At 34.7% G+C, this 17,770-nt stretch overlaps 1 protein-coding gene across 1 annotated transcript in view; it reads left to right on the top strand.

Moving 5' to 3' along the window:
- Positions 1-17,770, top strand: part of ARHGAP32 (Rho GTPase activating protein 32) — a 350,041-nt gene that overhangs the window by 300,351 nt on the left and 31,920 nt on the right. Inside the window, exon 12 of the mRNA XM_063094353.1 lies at positions 11,349-11,498. Within this exon, the coding sequence (XP_062950423.1) occupies positions 11,349-11,498 (150 nt within the window). The remainder of the gene's footprint in view (positions 1-11,348; positions 11,499-17,770) is intronic.

The raw sequence follows: 17,770 nt of genomic DNA, 5'->3' as shown, positions 1-17,770 counted from the left end.
TAATGTAAAATATTTTAAAGTATTTAACAGAGACTTAGAATGTGATAGAATTTGGGAGGTTATAAGTAAGCCTTAAATATCATGCAGTCCAGTTGCCTGTATTTGTGTTTCCCTCTGTTAAATTTCCATCAAATAGTCATCTAATCTGTTTGAGAATTTTGAGGAAAAGACAGGATATTGCATATGATGTGTGAAAATCCACTGGACATATTAAACATTACATTCCTACTTTATTATACCTTAGGTGTGATCAGGACAGTCTCCATAGGTATTGTATATCCCTACCACTACCCTCTAATTTTTTTCTGCTTGACTTTCTGAATTTGTTACAGATCTTAGAATATGTTGTATATAGTCAAGTAAACTTAATGCTGAGGCCATTATCTAGGCATAAACTATCTTTCTTTGTACCCTCAGAAATTAATCCAAGCCCAGTCTTGTCTTAAATCAGTCTAGAAGATTTCTGAGAGCTAATTTAGAGAACTCTAGCTTGCGTGAAGTATTATGAGAAAGCAAAAATTCTTTGGGTAGGACTGCTGGAGAAATTTTATAGTCATGTAATTAAAAACCCTAGTGCTCCACCTCTCCATGCCAAAGTTCACTATGGCTTACTGAACTGTGTGTTTTTAGTGTCTCCCTATAAACTGGTTATTAGTGTCATAAAGATTTTCCTTGGAGATATTAAGTTGTTTGTCATACTAGTAAAGCTTTTAATTGCTGGAAAGACTTGTCTGTTAGGGTTTGCCTCAGGTTTAAAAAAAGATTCAGATATAAAAACTATCATGTCTAGAGCCAGTGGAGCCACTGCTCCACGCAGCATTCTCACCCTGCTGTCTTGGAGCCAGGCAGGTGGGGAGCTCCAGGGCCCACTCCTACACCCTGAACTGGCACTGCACAGGTGAGTACTCTGGTGCCAGCCAGCAGAACTGCGTGGCTCCCTCACCCTGCTGCCTTTGACCCAGGCAGGGGTGGGGAGCTACAGGCCCTGGCCCGCACCCTGAAACGGCATTGCATGGGTGAGCCCACTGGTACCAGCCAGCGGAACCACGGCTCCGTGTGACTCTCTGATCCCACCTCAGGGTTTAGCACCAGCCTATGGATCAGAACCACCGAGTTTGGCCCAGCACATCTCCATGAGCTAGGGGCTCATTCTGTGACCACAGAGACTTGAATGGAAACCAAGGTGGTTTAACATAACCACCACCACACCTACCGTCAAGCAAAGACAATTCACCCCCCACAGTAGCAACCAAGGCCACTCCACAGCCAACCTCAGTGTAATAGAAGAAGCAAACCCCCTACTAAATGACCAAGTGTCAGTGAAAAAACACTAGAAGTACATACAATCAAGAAGAAATGACACCACCAAAAGGATACAGTAATGCCCAAAAGTCAGACTCCATGGAACAGGGAATCCTTGAAATTTCTGAAAAAGAATTTCGAGCAATAATCTTAAGAAAACTTGGAGAAATAAAGGAAGACTCAATTAGAGAACACAATGAAACAAGAAAAAACATCCAGAATATGAAGGAGGAAATCTACAAAGAGCTTAATACCATAAAAAAGAGTGTAGCAGAACTTCTAGAAATGAAAGACCCAGTCAGTGAAATAAAAAACATGACTGAGAGCTTGAGCAGCAGGGTAGAGCAAGCAGAAGAAAGAATTTCAGAGCTTGAAGATGGTCTGTTTGAAATAACTCAGGCAGACAAAAAAAAAAAAAGGAAAAAAAATTAAAAATAATGAGGTAAACCTAAGAGAGATAGCAGACAACCTCAAGAGCTCTAACATCCGAATTGTGGGTATTCCTGAAGGGCAGGAGAAAGGAAACGGTATCAAAAACCTACTCAAGGAAATAGTAACAGAAAACTTCCCAAGTGTAGGGCAAGATACAGACCTTCAGGTACAGGAAGCTCAAAGGTCCCCAAATAGATTCAACTCAAAAAGATCCTCCTCAAGACATATTATAGTTAAATTCACAAAGCTCAAAGACAGAGAATTCTACAAGCAGCAAGAGAAAAGCGTCAGGTCACTTGTAGAGGAAACTCCATCAAACTAACAGCTACAGTCTAGACCAACTGGACTTGCAGATATATACAGAACATTTCACCCAACAGCTAAAGAATACACTTTCTTCTCATCAGCTCATGGTACATTCTCCAGGATAGACCACATATTAGGTCACAAATCTAGTCTCAGCAAATATTAAAAAATTGAAATCATTCCAACAATCTTTTCAGACCACAATGGACTGAAACTGGAGATAAACAATAAGCAAATTGCTGGAAGCTATGCAAATACATGGAAAATAAATAATAGGCTCCTGAATGACCTATAGGTCCAAGAAGAAATTAAACAGGAAGTCAAACAATTTCTAGAAACTAATGAAAATAAAGGTATATCATAACCAAAACTTGTGGGATACTGCAAAAGAAACTGCTAAGAGGCAAATTTATTGCAGTAAATGTTTTTATCAAAAAAATGGAAAGACTCCAAATAAACGACCTAACACTACACCTCAAAGAACTTGAAAACAACAACAATCCAAACCTAAAGGCAGTAGACAGAAAGAAATAATTAAGATCAGAGCAGAACTAAATGAATTAGAGACCCCCAAAACAATAGAAAAGATCAACAAAACTAAAATTTGGTTTTTTGAGAAGATAAACAAAATAGACACACCATTAGCTAGATTAACAAAAAAAAAAAGAGAGAGAGAAGACTCAAATAACAAAAATCAGAAATGAAAAGGGAGACATTACAACTGACACCACAGAAATACAAAGAATCATTAGAGACTATTATAAACAACTATATGACAACAAATTTGAAAATCTGGAACATAGGGTAAGTTTCTAGACACATATAAATTACCAAGACTGAACCAAGAAGAGATAGAAAACCTGAACAGACCAATAACAAGCAAGGAGATTGAAGCGGTAGTTAGCAATCTTCCAACAAAAAAATGTCTGGGTCTGGATGGCTTTATAGCTCAATTCTGTCAAACTTTTAAAGAGGAGTTAATACCAATTCTCATGAAACTTTTCCAAACAATTGAAACAGACGCTACTCTCCCAAACTCTTGCTATGAGGCCCACAGAACTCTGATACCAAAACCAGATAGAGACATAGCAAAAAAAGAAAATTACAGGCCAATATCCTTGATGAACTTAGATGCTAAAATCCTCAACAAAATATTAGCAATTAGAATACAGCAACATATTAAAAAAAATTATGCACTATGATCAAGTGGGATTCATTGTAGGTATGCAAGGATGATTCAACATAGGAAAGTCAATAAATGTGATACATCACATCAACAAGCTCAAAGACAAAGACCATATGATTATCTCAATAGATGCTGAAAAAGCATTTGACAAAATCCAACATTCCTTCATGGTAAAGACTCTCAACAAATTAGGTATAGAAGGAAAATATCTTAACACAATAAAAGCCATTTATGACAAGCCCACCGCCAGTATTATTCTGAATGGGGAAAAATTGAAGGCCTTCCCCTTAAGGACAGAAACAAGACAAGGATGTCCACTCTTACCACTTCTATTCAACATAGTACTGGAGGTACTAGCTAGAGCAATCAGGCAAGAGAAAAAATTAAAGGGAATCCAGATTGGAAAAGATGAAGTCAAACTTTCCCTATCTGCAGATGACATGATACTATATATAGAAAAACCTAAAGACTCTACCAGAAAACTCCTAGAGCTAGTTAATAACTTCAGTAATGTTGCAGGATACAAAATAAATGCCAAAAAATCAGTAGCATTTATATACTCAAATAATGAATTAACAGAAAGAGGAATAAAGAAAGTGAGCCCTTTTACAATTGTCATAAAAAAAAAAAAAAAAAAAAAAAACCATACCTAGGGATCAGTTTAACCAAGAAGGTAAAAGACCTCTACAATGAGAATTACAAACCACTTCTGAAAGAAATTAAAGAAAACACAAAAAGATGAAAAGATATTCCATGCTCTTGGATTGGAAGAATTAACATTGTGAAAATGTCTGTACTACACAAAGCAATCTATAGATTCAATGCAATCCCCATCAAAATACCAATGACATTCTTTACAGAAATGGAAAAAACAATCTTACCTTTCCTATGGAAAAACAAAAGGCCCCAAATAGCCAAAGCAATCTGAACAGAAAAATCAAAGCCAGAGGCATAACTCTGCCTGACTTCAAGTTATACTACAAAGCTGTTGTAACCAAAAAAGCATGGTACTGGTATAAAAATAGACATTCAGACCAGTGGAGTAGAATTGAGAACCCAGAAATCACTCCTCAGGCTTATGTTAGCCATCTGGTATTAGACAAAGGCAACAAAAATCTACATTGGGGAAAAAAGATTGACTCTTCAACAAGTGGTGCTGGGAAAACTGGATATTCATATGCAGAAGAATGAAACTAGATATGCATCTCTCACCATACGCTGAAATCAACTCAAAATGGATTAAAGACCTAGGTATAAGACCCAAAACTGTAAAATTACTAAGGGAAAATATAGGTGAAACACTTCAGCAGTTAGGTCAGGGCGCAGGCTTTATGAACATGAGCCTGAAAGCACAAGCAGCAAAAGAAAAAATAAACAAACGGGACTATATCAAACTAAAAAGTTTCTGCACAGCAAAAGAAACAATCAACAGAGTGAAAAAACAACCTACAGAGTGGGATAAAATTTTTGCCATCTATGCCTCTGACATGGGACTAATATCCAGAATATACATAGAACTCAAGCAATTATACAGTAAAAAAATAAATGACCCAATAAAAAAATGGGCAAAGGAGCCAAATAGACATTTTTCAAAGGAAGACATATAAATGGCCCACAGATACATGAAAAAATGCTCAACATCACTAGTCATCAGGGAAATGCAAATTAAAACCACATTGAGATGCCATCTCACTCCACTTAGACTGACTATAATAAAAAAGATGGTGAATAACAAATGCTGGCGAGGGTGTGGAGAGAAGGGAACCCTACTGCACTCTTGGTGGGACTGTGAATTAGTACAACCACTTTGGAAAACAATTTGGAGGTTTCTCAAACAGCCAAACATAGATCTTTCATATGATCCCGAAATTCCTCTTCTGGGTATATATCCAAAGGAATGGAAATCATCATGTTGAAGAGATATCTGCACTCACATGTTTATTGCAGCTCTGTTTACAATCGCCAAGATATGGAACCAACCTGAATGTCCATTAATAGATGATTGGATAAGGAAACTGTGGTATATATACACTATGAAATACTACTCTGCCATAAAAAAAGAATGAAATACTCCCATTTGCAACAACATGAACCTGGAGAAAGTTATGTTGAGTGAAACAAGCAAAACATACAGGGAAAAATACTGCATATGCTCACTCATATGTGGAAGCTAAGAGAGAAAGAAGGCAGGAAAGACAGACCACAGTAGTGCCATGATCCAACAGAGGGAGGGAACATTCCTAGGGCTACAAATTGGAGTTGAGGAGAGAGGGGGAAGGGGAAGGACGTTGGGGATAATTGGGAGGGGACAAAGGGTACAAAAGTAATTTCTGGTAATGGATATGCCCCCATTATGAATCTGGCCCCCACATCATAGGCAGGAGGGAGGACAATCAGCTTTGTATCTCATGAATATTTGTAATAAATAAATAAACAAAGAGAGAAAAGAAAACAAAGATATTCGTTTGGTAAATGTACATATACACATAAACATATTTGTAACAGAATAGGAAAGAAATAAAATTACAGTTCTCATTTCTGTAATAAAAGAAAAGAGAATACAAAATTAATTATTCATCAGCAAAACTATTTTGTATACTTAGTTGCAATGAAAAATCATGTGATGGAAATGTTCCAAATATCTGAATAATTTAATACTATTACAATTCTGTAGTAAAATTTCACCTTTTGTCAGCACCACGCTCAGCCAGTGAGCAAACCGGCCATCCCTATATAGGATCCGAACCCGTGGCCTTGGTGTTATCAGCACCGCACTCTACCGAGTGAGCCACAGGCCGGCCTAAATTTCACCTTTTGATAGAAAAAAAATTGGGTGTTTTGAAAAGAATAAAAAATAAATAAAAAAGTAAAAACTATCATGTCTAAGTAGCATGGAAGAAGTTAACACTGCGGCAAATATTGCATTTTAACTCTAGAATAGGACACTTGAATATAAAATAGTATGGTTTACTTTTGCCTGAGTACTGATTTGCATTTTATTTTTGATGTACTTTAGCTGTTTAAATACCATTGTTATCATTGTAGTGTCTCTAATCCAGCATATTTGGTGGTCCTTAACCCTCACAGCCTCCCTTACCATTATATTCCAGTGTTCCTCTGTAGAAATGGGATTTTGAGCACTTAAGCATCTAAAACCAACCCCCCACTCCACCTTCTTTAGTAGGAGTCTTCTGATATAATTGACAGTATTTGATACTTCTGCTCCCTAAAAGGTAGAAACTGGTAATATTGAACAGGAAGGCAGTGGGTAGGGGACAGTGCCTGTATCCAAAATAGGCTCCTTTTGGCCATGTTAATATCTAAGAAATGGGAAGAAAGTTTAAGATGAAGAAAATTAATACGAAGAGACATTTATACTTGGAAGTATTATTAGATCCTCAAATTTTAAATTAAAATTTATTTTTTAGTAGTTTAAATTTGCAATGCAATGAAATTGGTCTGTCTTGATAGATAATTGATTAATTATGGATGCCAGAGCTCCTCACCACAACTATCTCTACCATAGCAAGTAAGAATGCCAATTATAATAACAACAGTAACAGCAACACTAAAACTATGCAGAATATGGTTAAATCTTCCTTAGAAGGTTTAGAAATCACTTTAAGATGTTGTTTCTAGTCACCATTATGAATATCCCTTATTTTAGTGTTTCAGATTGGGATATAGATTGGCAAGCAGAGACCACATCCACCTGTCCCAGTGCTACTCCAAGTTTAGGTGTAAAGTTCTGATTCATTTGGAAAGGTATATAGGAGCAAGCAGGCCGCCACACAGAGTAGAAGCCAGAGCTGCATGTAGTCATCTATCAGCACAATTTCCCAGAGCACTTGAGTGTCAGATGGAGGCACAGAGTTGCTAGTGATACACTTCACTGTCTTAATTTTGTGCTTCATTGCAGCTCTTAATTAATTGGGCCTATATCACTATTTAGGAAAAATAAATATAAATAGTCTTTTTCTACTGTTGAGGAGCCTAGTTCAGGATGGCAGACTGCTGCAGGTTTTCAGGCTTCATTTGTGCTGAAAATTGCCATTCTCTTCCTTCCTTTCTTTTGGGGAGTATTACTGTGACTCATGGATGTTTATTTACTTGATATTTTACAATCAGTTATAGTCATTCTTTACGATATCTAAAATCTGGCCAGTGGAAGTCCATCTGACTCTACCATTTGATACGGCTCCATTGGTCTGTAGGTGTCCGTCCCTTGTCTTCTGTCACAACAAGGTTTCCCAGTCTCATCTTGTGCTGACTTGCACTCAGGCATATCTTGTAGTCTGGGTTTATTGTAATAGGGAATGATATTTAGGAAACCAGATCTGAGATCAAAGGTCTTCACTGCATCTGGTATATCATTGTTTCTAAGCCTTTTTGTGGATAGTGCTTAGGAAAAGTGTGTGTGTGTTTTAATCATGAGTTCATGTTGACATTTCCAAGTCGAAGTTAATATTACAGGTTTTTTTCCCATAACTTCTTTGATTTTATTATTGTATCTTATTTTCTCTCACACTGAAAATCTTGCTTCCTAATAGTATTTAATTTTTTGTTCCACAATATGCATAAAATTGTTTCAGCATTACACTGCCAATATTATTAACAATAGTAAAACAGTTGAATGAAATTAAATATTACTTTCCAGTTTTTTTATCCGTAGAATATATCCCACTAAGCAAATAGTCCTTTTTTAACATTTTAAATTTATTTTTGAACATATAGAAGAACACTTACATAATTCAAAAGTCAAGCTCTATAAGAAAGGTATTCTCAAAGAAATCTCACTTCCTATCCCCACCCTCTATTCTTTCCCCACTCATGTTTTTTACTCGCTTTTATTAGTTCCTGGTTTATCCTTCCAGTGTTTATTTTTGCAAAAATAAGCTCGTATGTACATGCATACATGTGTGTGTGGTGTGTGTATTCATCATCCTTTCTTATGCTAAACATATTGTTCTCTACCTTGCTTCTTTGACAGTGTATCCTGGAAAATACTCCATATCGTAGGTAGAGATCCTCCTTAAAAATAAAAAGAAGTAAAACTCACCAGTAATCCTCTTTGTGGATGTATCATAGTTTGTTCAACCAATTCTCTACTGATATACTTTTTGGGTTTCTTAATAGATTTAGTGGATTGTTTTAAAAATAACTCTTTAGAAATGTTTAAACCGTTTAGTGTGTTCTCATTGCAAAAAACCCATACTCTCTGTTGTGGCCTGTACTCCCTGCCTTTGCATTCCTCTTCAGCTCATCTCATGCCTCTCTCTTCCTGCCTCATTACACTCCTGGCTTCCAGCTCAGATAGGGCTTCCTCAGAGTATCCGTTCCTGACCACCCTGTCTAACGTAGTTTCTTTCCTCTCAAGTCACTCTTACTTCACCTTATTTATTTCCTTATTAGACACTAAAGACAATCTGAAGTTACCTTATTGTCTTCATTTAGGCATTTTCATATAGTGGCTAAGAGCTTGGACTTTGAGCCAAATGGCCTAATTTCGAATCCTGGTTATGTGACCATGGGCATGTTAACTTAGTGCTCTGTGCCTCAGTTTCTTTATCTAAAAAATGAGGATAATACCTGTAGTAGTATTTTCCTTACAGAGTGCTGTGAGAAATGAATGGTTAATAAATATAAACACTTGTGAAGTTATTTGCACATACTAAGTGTACAGTGAATGCTGGCAGTATCAGTATTACTATTTAATTATTCATTGTCTATCTTTAGTCAATAAGTTCTTTAACAGCGAGGACCTTGTCTCTCTGTTTCCCTACCTTAATCTTGGGACTTAGGACAGTTCCTGAGATATAGCAGGTACTTAAATATTTGTTGCTGAATGAATAATAGCTAAAATTCAAGGCCCATTCCTTTGAAATATTCTTGGAAATATGTAATGAAAAGGATGCTTTCTCATATACATTATATACAGTTGCCAAATTCAGTAGATATTTTCATCAAATTCAGTATCAAAATATGAATGCCTACTGTTAACGTGTATCTTGGAAGTTCTGACCAATTAGTAAAATCTAAAATGGAAATAAGAAATTATTCCAATCAGAAAAAAGGCTAGAATTACCATAGTTGCTTTGATACAATTACATATCCATGAAATCCAAAAGGATCAATTGAAATCCTCCTAAATTGTTGAGAGTTTAATAAATGATCAGATTTGAGCTATACATAAGAAATTATTTTCCAACATACCATTGATTACCAATTAAGGCCATAGTTGAAAAAAAAGATATTATTCTACAAGAGCAACAAGAAAGAGTAAAATGCCTAGCAATATCCCTAGTAAGAAATATGTGGAATGTGTCCTTTCATAAAGAAAATTAGAAAACTTCACTGAGAAATAGAAAAGATTTAGAAAAATGGTGATATACCCTCTTTTCAAGTGGAAATATTGAATATTATAGAAATTAAAGTTGTTCAAAATTACTGTATAATATTGAGTTATTGAAAACCAAACTTATTTGTACATTTCTGAGAACCTTGTCAAAATTATTTTAAAGTTTATATGGTAAATGTTTGAAAATGAACAGAAATGCCTTTAACAAAGATTCATAACACACTATCTGCTAGGAACTAGGGGAGAATAAATCATAACTTTTAATATAGTATTATTATATGTAACAGACTTCTGAAGTTAACCAAGTGTGCCGTAAATGTCTCATTAGTAGATAAGAGAGTGTGTCACTTAATTTTAGGGCAAGGAATCACAGATAACAAGACAGGATATAATTTACCTAGTGTTTCAGAGCATGTCAGAGATAGTATCAAAATTATATTGACAATCCTAAGTAAATTTTAAACAATTGGCATAGAAAAGAATAAATTCTCTATTAATCTGTATGTATTGTAGGGTGACTGCTTTGTAACAGTTTGCCCAGGACTTTTCCTACTGTTAGCATGAAAAGTTTCATGTCTCAGGAAACCTCTCAGTCATGGGTGAACCAGGATGGTTGATTGCCCTTGTGCAGTCTATAGAAAACATGCTTATGTCTACAAATAGTATTTTCCATGAAGTTAAAAGAAATAGATGGCAAATGTCTGATCTGGTTCATAGTAACACAAAAATCAGTCCATCTAGGCCACAAGTTACTCTAGGCACACAGAGCTCCCTCAGAAGTCTTCATCTGTTCAGGAGATTTAAGATTTGAATTCACTCAAGAATCCATAGTAGATTCAGTAAGACTCCCAGCAACCATCTGCTAACTGAGCAGGAGGATTGAGGCCACATGGCTTGGTCTTCTATCCTACAACTAATCTCTGAGCTCATGATATTTGTTGTATGTTGACTTCTAGAGTAATTTTCCTTGTAGGCTGCACTTCCCAGCAAGTCATTTTTCTAGGGATTTGTTTGCTTTCAATTCTTTCACTGTTGTCTTTCTAATATATCAATCAGTGGAAAGATTTTCCACAAATATTAATTTACTTAGCTCTTGCCTTGATCTACAGAGGCTTTAAGGTGATGTATGTATTCAGTATACTATAGATGAATGTTAATAGAAGATCTGATGCATGTATGTGTGTGCGTGTGTTTTGTATTTAGATAGACATTAGATTGACAATTGTTTTCTATATCACCATGGAATTTTCCTCTAAAATGAGAAAGAGGGAGTTTTCTTTTTTCAGTAGTATTTGCCAAATTGCTATGCTATGAAAATTTCTTACCATCAAGTAAAATATTTTAGAAATTGATTGGAAATGCAAACCACACTTATACTGTTTTATGTCTTACTTATTACAAAGATCTGCAAAGCAATATAATACAGTAAAATTCAAGTGTCACTTGTAATCCCTTAAATATGCCTTGGGAAGATGGCTGGTTTACCAAACTTGATTTAAAGGTCACGGATTACAGTATTTAAATTTTCTCACAATCATATCGAGGAAGATCAGAGATGGGTGAAAAGAAAGTACAAAATTAAAATGTTAATTATAACACAACTGTTAGCTAGACTTATGCTGAAAATGTCCTACAGATTATAAAGTATATTTGTAATAGATTATTTTACAGTCATCCTGTTGAGATGTTAATTTCTTTTCACACTAAGTAAAGTGTAACCTCTTGCCACAACTAAGGTATTTCCTATTTATTATTATTTTTTAGTGTCTAAAAAGCACGGCAAGCTCATTACTTTCTTAAGAACATTCATGAAGTCTCGTCCAACAAAACAGAAGCTGAAGCAGCGGGGGATCTTGAAAGAGAGGGTGTTTGGTTGTGACCTGGGGGAGCACCTTCTGAATTCTGGTTTTGAAGGTAAAAATAAAATTTACAAGCTCATAATTTCAGTTTCTGACTTCTCCATATTGGTTTTCTATAACCAGTTATGGAGTAGGCAAGCGGTAATCTGTTTCATTTCAGTTCAACAGCATGTATTGAGCTTTCTCAAGTACTTGTCTCAGTTCTAGGTGGAGCAGAGGCTGGAGAGAGGTCTAAGAGTGCACGTTGGCATCAGAGATGTTATGATCTGTTTGAGAAGAATAAGATGTTCACACAAGAGATACAACAACACTGTTATTTAGCATTATTTTTTAATCTGAAGAATAACATCTTCAAGTCAGTTTTCCTGCTCATACTTTATCCCAAAATATTTAATTTTTCTCCTAGAAAAACCTCATAGGTTTGAAATTATGAAATACCAAAACTAGTCTTCCAGCATTTCTGCCTAAACATTTACATTCCTTAAGTGTTTAGATGAGTGGATGGAGTGGATGGATGGATAGGAGGGAAGGAGAAAAGGAGTTTTCCTTTGATATTTTAAAATAGCACTTTCCCATACCATCTCTTTTAGGTATGCTAGAATGTTCAGAAGGTATCTATCTATGATGTGGATAAGTACCAAAAATAGATGATTTGTGAAATTCTGAATCCTGATGAGAAATACCCGTTATGCCTTTTGAGAAGAGAAGACTACTAGTGAAAACCAGTAGTAAATACCATTAATAATGTCAAGCCTAAATTAAGGTCTTACTCATTGCTTAAAGAATACCAGTGGACTTATAAGTTTAATGCAGACTATACCATATATCTTCAGAGTAGACAAAATGCTATTTTAAACAGTAGTTATTCCCAAATTAATAAAACTTAATGCAGTTCTTTAAAAAACAACAAAAAATGTGAGGATTATTTTTGTAACTAGTCAAAACGCATATGGAAAAATCAACCAGCGCGAATATCAAAGAGCATTGTAGGGGAAAATCAGTGATAGGATGGGAGACATACTTTACAATATATTAAAACAATATTCAAAACTAGAAGGCAGAGGAAACAGAATGTTCAGAAATAGTTATTACTATATATAAGTATGATGAAGTGTGGTTTTAGAACCATGTCATGAGGAGAGTTATTTAATATATATTGAGATAAATAGCAGTTTGAAAAAAATTAATCTCCACTTTATCGCACTGAAAATAAACTCCAAATTTATGAGGGTTAACTATTTTAAACTTATAGAATTGCCAATGTGAATTGATTTTGTTTTGAGATAGAAGAAATAATATCTTTCTCAGATTTAAACAAAAAACATAAAGAGGTAGCTTCAAATATACACTTTTTATATAATAAAAAATAACATGTAGAGGAGAGGTATCATAGACTAGGAAAAATGATTATTTTTTTGGAATAAGGAAATGCTGCTATAGTAGTGTATAGTATATCACTCAGATTTTTGAGAAAAACATTTAAATCCCTGAATAAAAGAATGGAGAAAAGATATAAACATATTATGGTCACAGGGTGATAGATGGTAAACCAAATAAAGAACAATGTTTATACTCATTTGTAATCATGGAAATGTGTCTTTAAGCAACTTTTAGATATCATTTTACATTGGTACATATTAATAAAACAGCAAAGCTGTTTTTCTAAATTATGATATTCAGTGCCATTAAAGATAGCAGTGATTTTTACCAATATGTAAAAATAGTTGTTTTCAGGTAGCTCGGAATTAGTACAGCCTTTTTGGAAAACATTTTGGTGCTTCATAGCAAGAGACTTCATAGTGTTCCTTTCATCCAGCCCTTCCACTCCATATGGATTTATCTTAATGTTATAATTAAATAAGAATAAAAATGCTTATGACAGCATTATATATTAGAGCAAAAATAATTGAATACCCAAATTTTGGAGGAATTGTTTTATAAATTATGCAGTTATTAAAAATTGTAAGTTTGAATACAGTGTAGGAACTTAAAATATATTATATATAAACGGTAGATAAAACTTTAAAACTATGCATACTTAGGTGATATATAAAGTGAATGTAATTATGATAAAGTGTTAGATACAGAAAATATCTTTGTGATTTTTTTCTTAGTTGTCATGCTTTTTCAATTAAAGAGAAAAAAGCACTAGGGAAAATATAAGAAATGAATTTAATAGTCTTTGAAGACAAAACTCTCTGTTGCCAGCCTGTCCAATGGAGACTAGAAAAACAAAAAATTAACTCAGAGTAGAATTAAAATTTGATAAACATGAAGAGCCAAACCCCTTGAAGACTGAGTCAGATATACAGATATACGAGGGTACTTCAAAAAGTTCGCGGAAAGACTTATATTATCTTTCTTTTATTTATTTTAACATTTACTTGTACGTATTTGTGGGGTACAGTGTGTTATTTCAGTATGTGCATATAGTGCGCATAATGATTCACTTAAGGTAGATAGCATAGTTTTGTACTTGTTAGGTCCATCACTCTCCTCTCTCCTGACCCCTCTCCCCTCCTGGCTTCTGCTAACCATTGTTCTACTTTCTACTTTTAGGAGAGCCACTATTTTTTTTAAGATTCCATATATGAGTGATATCATGTGGTATTTGTCTTTCTGTGCCTGACTTACTTAACACGATGGTTTTCAGTTCCATCCATGTTGCTGCAAATGATACGTTTTTTAAAAATAGCTGAATAGTATTCTATTTTGTATATATACCACATTTTTTTTTTAATCCATTCATCCATTGATGGGAATTTAGATTGATTCCATCTCTTGGCTATTGTGAATAGTGTTGTGATGAACATGGGAGCGCAGGTTTGTTTCTGATATATTGATTTCATATCCTTTGGGTATATACCCAATAGTGGGATAGCTGGGTCACAAGGTAGATCTATTTTTAGTTCTCTGGGGAATCTTCATAATGTTTTCCACATGGCTGTACCAATTTACATTCCTACCAACAATGTAGGAGGGTTTCCTTTTCTCTGCATACTCGCCAACATCTGTTACTTTCTGTCTTGTTGATAATAGCCATTCTAACTGGAGTGAGATGATATATCATTGTGGTTCTAATTTGTGTTTCCCTGAGTCATGATGTTGAACATTTTTTTCATGTGCCTATTGGGCACTTGTATGTCTTCTTTTGAGAAACGTCTGTTCAGTTTCTTTGCCTATTTTTTTTTTTTTTAATTAGGTTACTTGGTTTTTTGCCATTAAGTTGTTTGAGTTCCGTATGTATTCTGGATAGTAGCCCCTTGTGTGATGTGTAGTTTGCAAACCCTTCTCTCATTCTGTAGGTTGTCTCTTCACTTTGTTGATGTCCCTTGCTGTGCAGAAGCTTTTTAGTTTGATGTGGTACCATTTATCTATTTTTGCTTTAGTTACCTGTACCTTTGTAGTCTTGCTCAAGAGTGCTGCCCACTCCCATTTCGTATGTTTCCATATGTTTTTTTCTAGTAGTTTCATAGTTTTGGGTCTTAAATTTAGGTCTTTAATTCATTTTGAGTTGATTTTTGTATATGATGAGAGATAGAGGTCTAGTTTCAGTCTTCTGCATGTGGATATCCACTTTTCCCAGCACCACTTGTTGAAAAAGCTGTCCTTTCCTCCATGTATATTTTCGGCACCTTGTCAAAAATCTGTTGGTTGTGTGTGGATTATTTCAGGGCTCTCCGTTCTGTTCCATTGTTCTATTTGTCTGGTTTTATGCCAGTATCATGCTTTTTGGTTACTATCACTTTATAGTATATTTTGAAGTCAGGAAGTGTGATGCTTCCAACTTTGTTCTTTTTTTTCCTTTTTTTTTTCTTTTTTCTAGATTGCTTTAGCTTCATGGGGTCTTTGTGGTTCCATACAAATTTTAAGACTGTTTTTTCTATTTCTGTGAAGAATGCCATTGGTATTTTGATAGGGATTGCATTGAATGTGTTGATTGCATTGGGTAATATGGACATTTTGATGATATTAATTCTTCCAACCCATGAACATGGGATATCTTTCCATTTATTTGTTTCCTCTTCAGTGTTTATCACCAACATTTTACAGTTTTCATTGTAGAAGTCCTTCAGCTCCTTGGTTAAGTTTACTCCTAGGTATTTCATTGATTTGGTAGATATTGTGAATGAGATTACTTTCTTGATTTCTTCTTCAACTATTTCGTTATTGATGTGGAGGAAGGCTATTAATTTTTGTGTGTTGATTTTATATCCTGCCATTTTACTGAATTCATTTATTAGTTCTAATAATTATTTGGTGGAATCTTTAGGACTTTCTATGTATATGATCATGTCATGTGCAAATAAGGGTAGTTTGACTTCTTCCTTCAGATTTGAATGCCCTTTATTGCTTTCTCTTGCCTTATTGCACTGGCTGGAATTTCCAGCACTATGTTGAATGAGAGTGGGAAAGTGAGCATCATTGTTTTGTTCCAGATCTTAGAGGAAAGTCTCCAATTTTTGTCTATTCATTATGACATTAGCTGTGGGTTTGTCATATATGACTTTTATTATGTTGAGGTACATTCCTTCTGTACCTAATTTGTTCAGCGTTTTTATCATGAAAGGGTTTTGGATTTTATCAAATGCTTTTCCTTTGTCTATGGAAATGATCATATGGTTTTTTCCCTTTATTCTGTTGATGTGGTGTATCATGTTTATTGATTTGTGAATGCTGAGCCATCCTTGCATCCTGGGATGAATCCTAGTTGATCATGGTGAGTGATCTTTTTGATGTGCTGTTGGATTTGGTTTGCTAGTATTTTGTTGAGGTTGAATTGGAGATCTTCACAAATCTTCACATTTGTGTTCATTAGGGATGTTGGTCTGCAGTCTTCTTTTTTTGTTGTGTCTTTTTCTGTTTGTGGTATGAGGGTAATGCTGGATAATGCATTCGGAAGTATTTTCTTCTCTTCAGATTTTTGGATGGGTTTGAGAAGAATTGGTATTAGTTCTTCTTTAAATGTTTGATAGAATTCAGCAGTAAAGCCATCTGGTCCTGGGTTTTCTTTGTTGGGAGACTTAATTACTATTTCAATCTCATTAGTCATTATTGATCTGCTTAGGTTTTCTAAGTCTTCATGAGTCAACCCTGGTAAATTGTGTGTGTCCAGTAATATATCCATTTCTTCTGTGTTTTCCAGTTTGTTCGCCTATAGTTCATAGTAATCTCTTATGATACTTTGTATTTGTGTGATATCAGCTGTAATGTCCTGTTTTTCATTTCTGATTTTATTTATTTGAGTCTTCTTTCTTTTTTTCTTCATTAGTAGCTAAAGGTTTATTGATTTTGTTTATCTTTTTGAAAAACTCTTTGTTTCATTGATCTTTTGTATTTTTTTTAATCTCCAATTCATTTGTTTCTTTTCCAGTCTTTGTTATTTTTCTCCTTCTAGTGATTTTGGGTTTGTTCTTGTTTTCATAGATCCTTGAAGTATAACAATAGTTTGTTTATTTGAAGTCTTTTTTCTTTTTTGGTGTAGGCATTTATTGCTGTAAACATCCTTTTTAGAACTACTTTCACTGAATCTCATAGGTTCTGGTGTGTTGTGTTTTTATTTTCATTTGTCTCCAGACATTTTTAGATTCCCTTTTTGATTTCTTCTTTGACCCATTCATTGTTTCCAAGTGTGCTTTTTGATTTCTGTGTGTTTGTACAGTTTCTAATGTCCCTTTTCTTTGTTGATTTCTAGTTTTATTCTTTTGTGGTTGGACAAGATAGTTGATATGATTTCAGTTTTTGAAATTTGTTGAGACTAGTTTTGTCACCATATATTCTATGCTAGAGAATGTTCCATGTGCTGCTGAGAAGAATGTGTATTCTGAAGCTTTGGATGAAATGTTCTCTAAATGTTCATTAGGTTCAGTTGGCCTAGAGTAGAGATTAATTCTGATGATTTCTGGTTCATTTTCTGTCTGGGTGATCTGTCCTTTGCTGAAAGTGGAGTATTAAAGTGTCCCCAACTATTATTGTGTTAGAGTATATTTCTCCCATTAGGTCTACCTGGGCGCTCCAGTGTTGAGTGCATGTATATTTAGAATCATTATATCCACTTGTTGAATTGATCTCCTTATGATGATATAATGACCTTCCTTATCTTTTTGTAGTTTCATTGGCTTGAAGTCTATTTTATCTGAAATAAGTATAGCTATTCCTGCTCTTATTTGGTTACCATTTGCATGAAATATATTTTTCTACCCCTTTGCTTTCAGTTCATGTGTGTCTTTATAGGTTAAGTGAACTTCTTGTAGGCACATTATTGGTTCTTGTTTTATAATCCGTTCAGCTACTCTGTGTCTTTTAATTGGGATATTTAATCCATTT

This window comes from Cynocephalus volans, chromosome 4 (assembly GCF_027409185.1).
Source record: "Cynocephalus volans isolate mCynVol1 chromosome 4, mCynVol1.pri, whole genome shotgun sequence".
Classification (NCBI taxonomy): Eukaryota; Metazoa; Chordata; class Mammalia; order Dermoptera; family Cynocephalidae; genus Cynocephalus; species Cynocephalus volans.
Note: the sequence above shows the minus strand (reverse complement) of the source record. Positions and strands in the feature narration are given on the sequence as shown.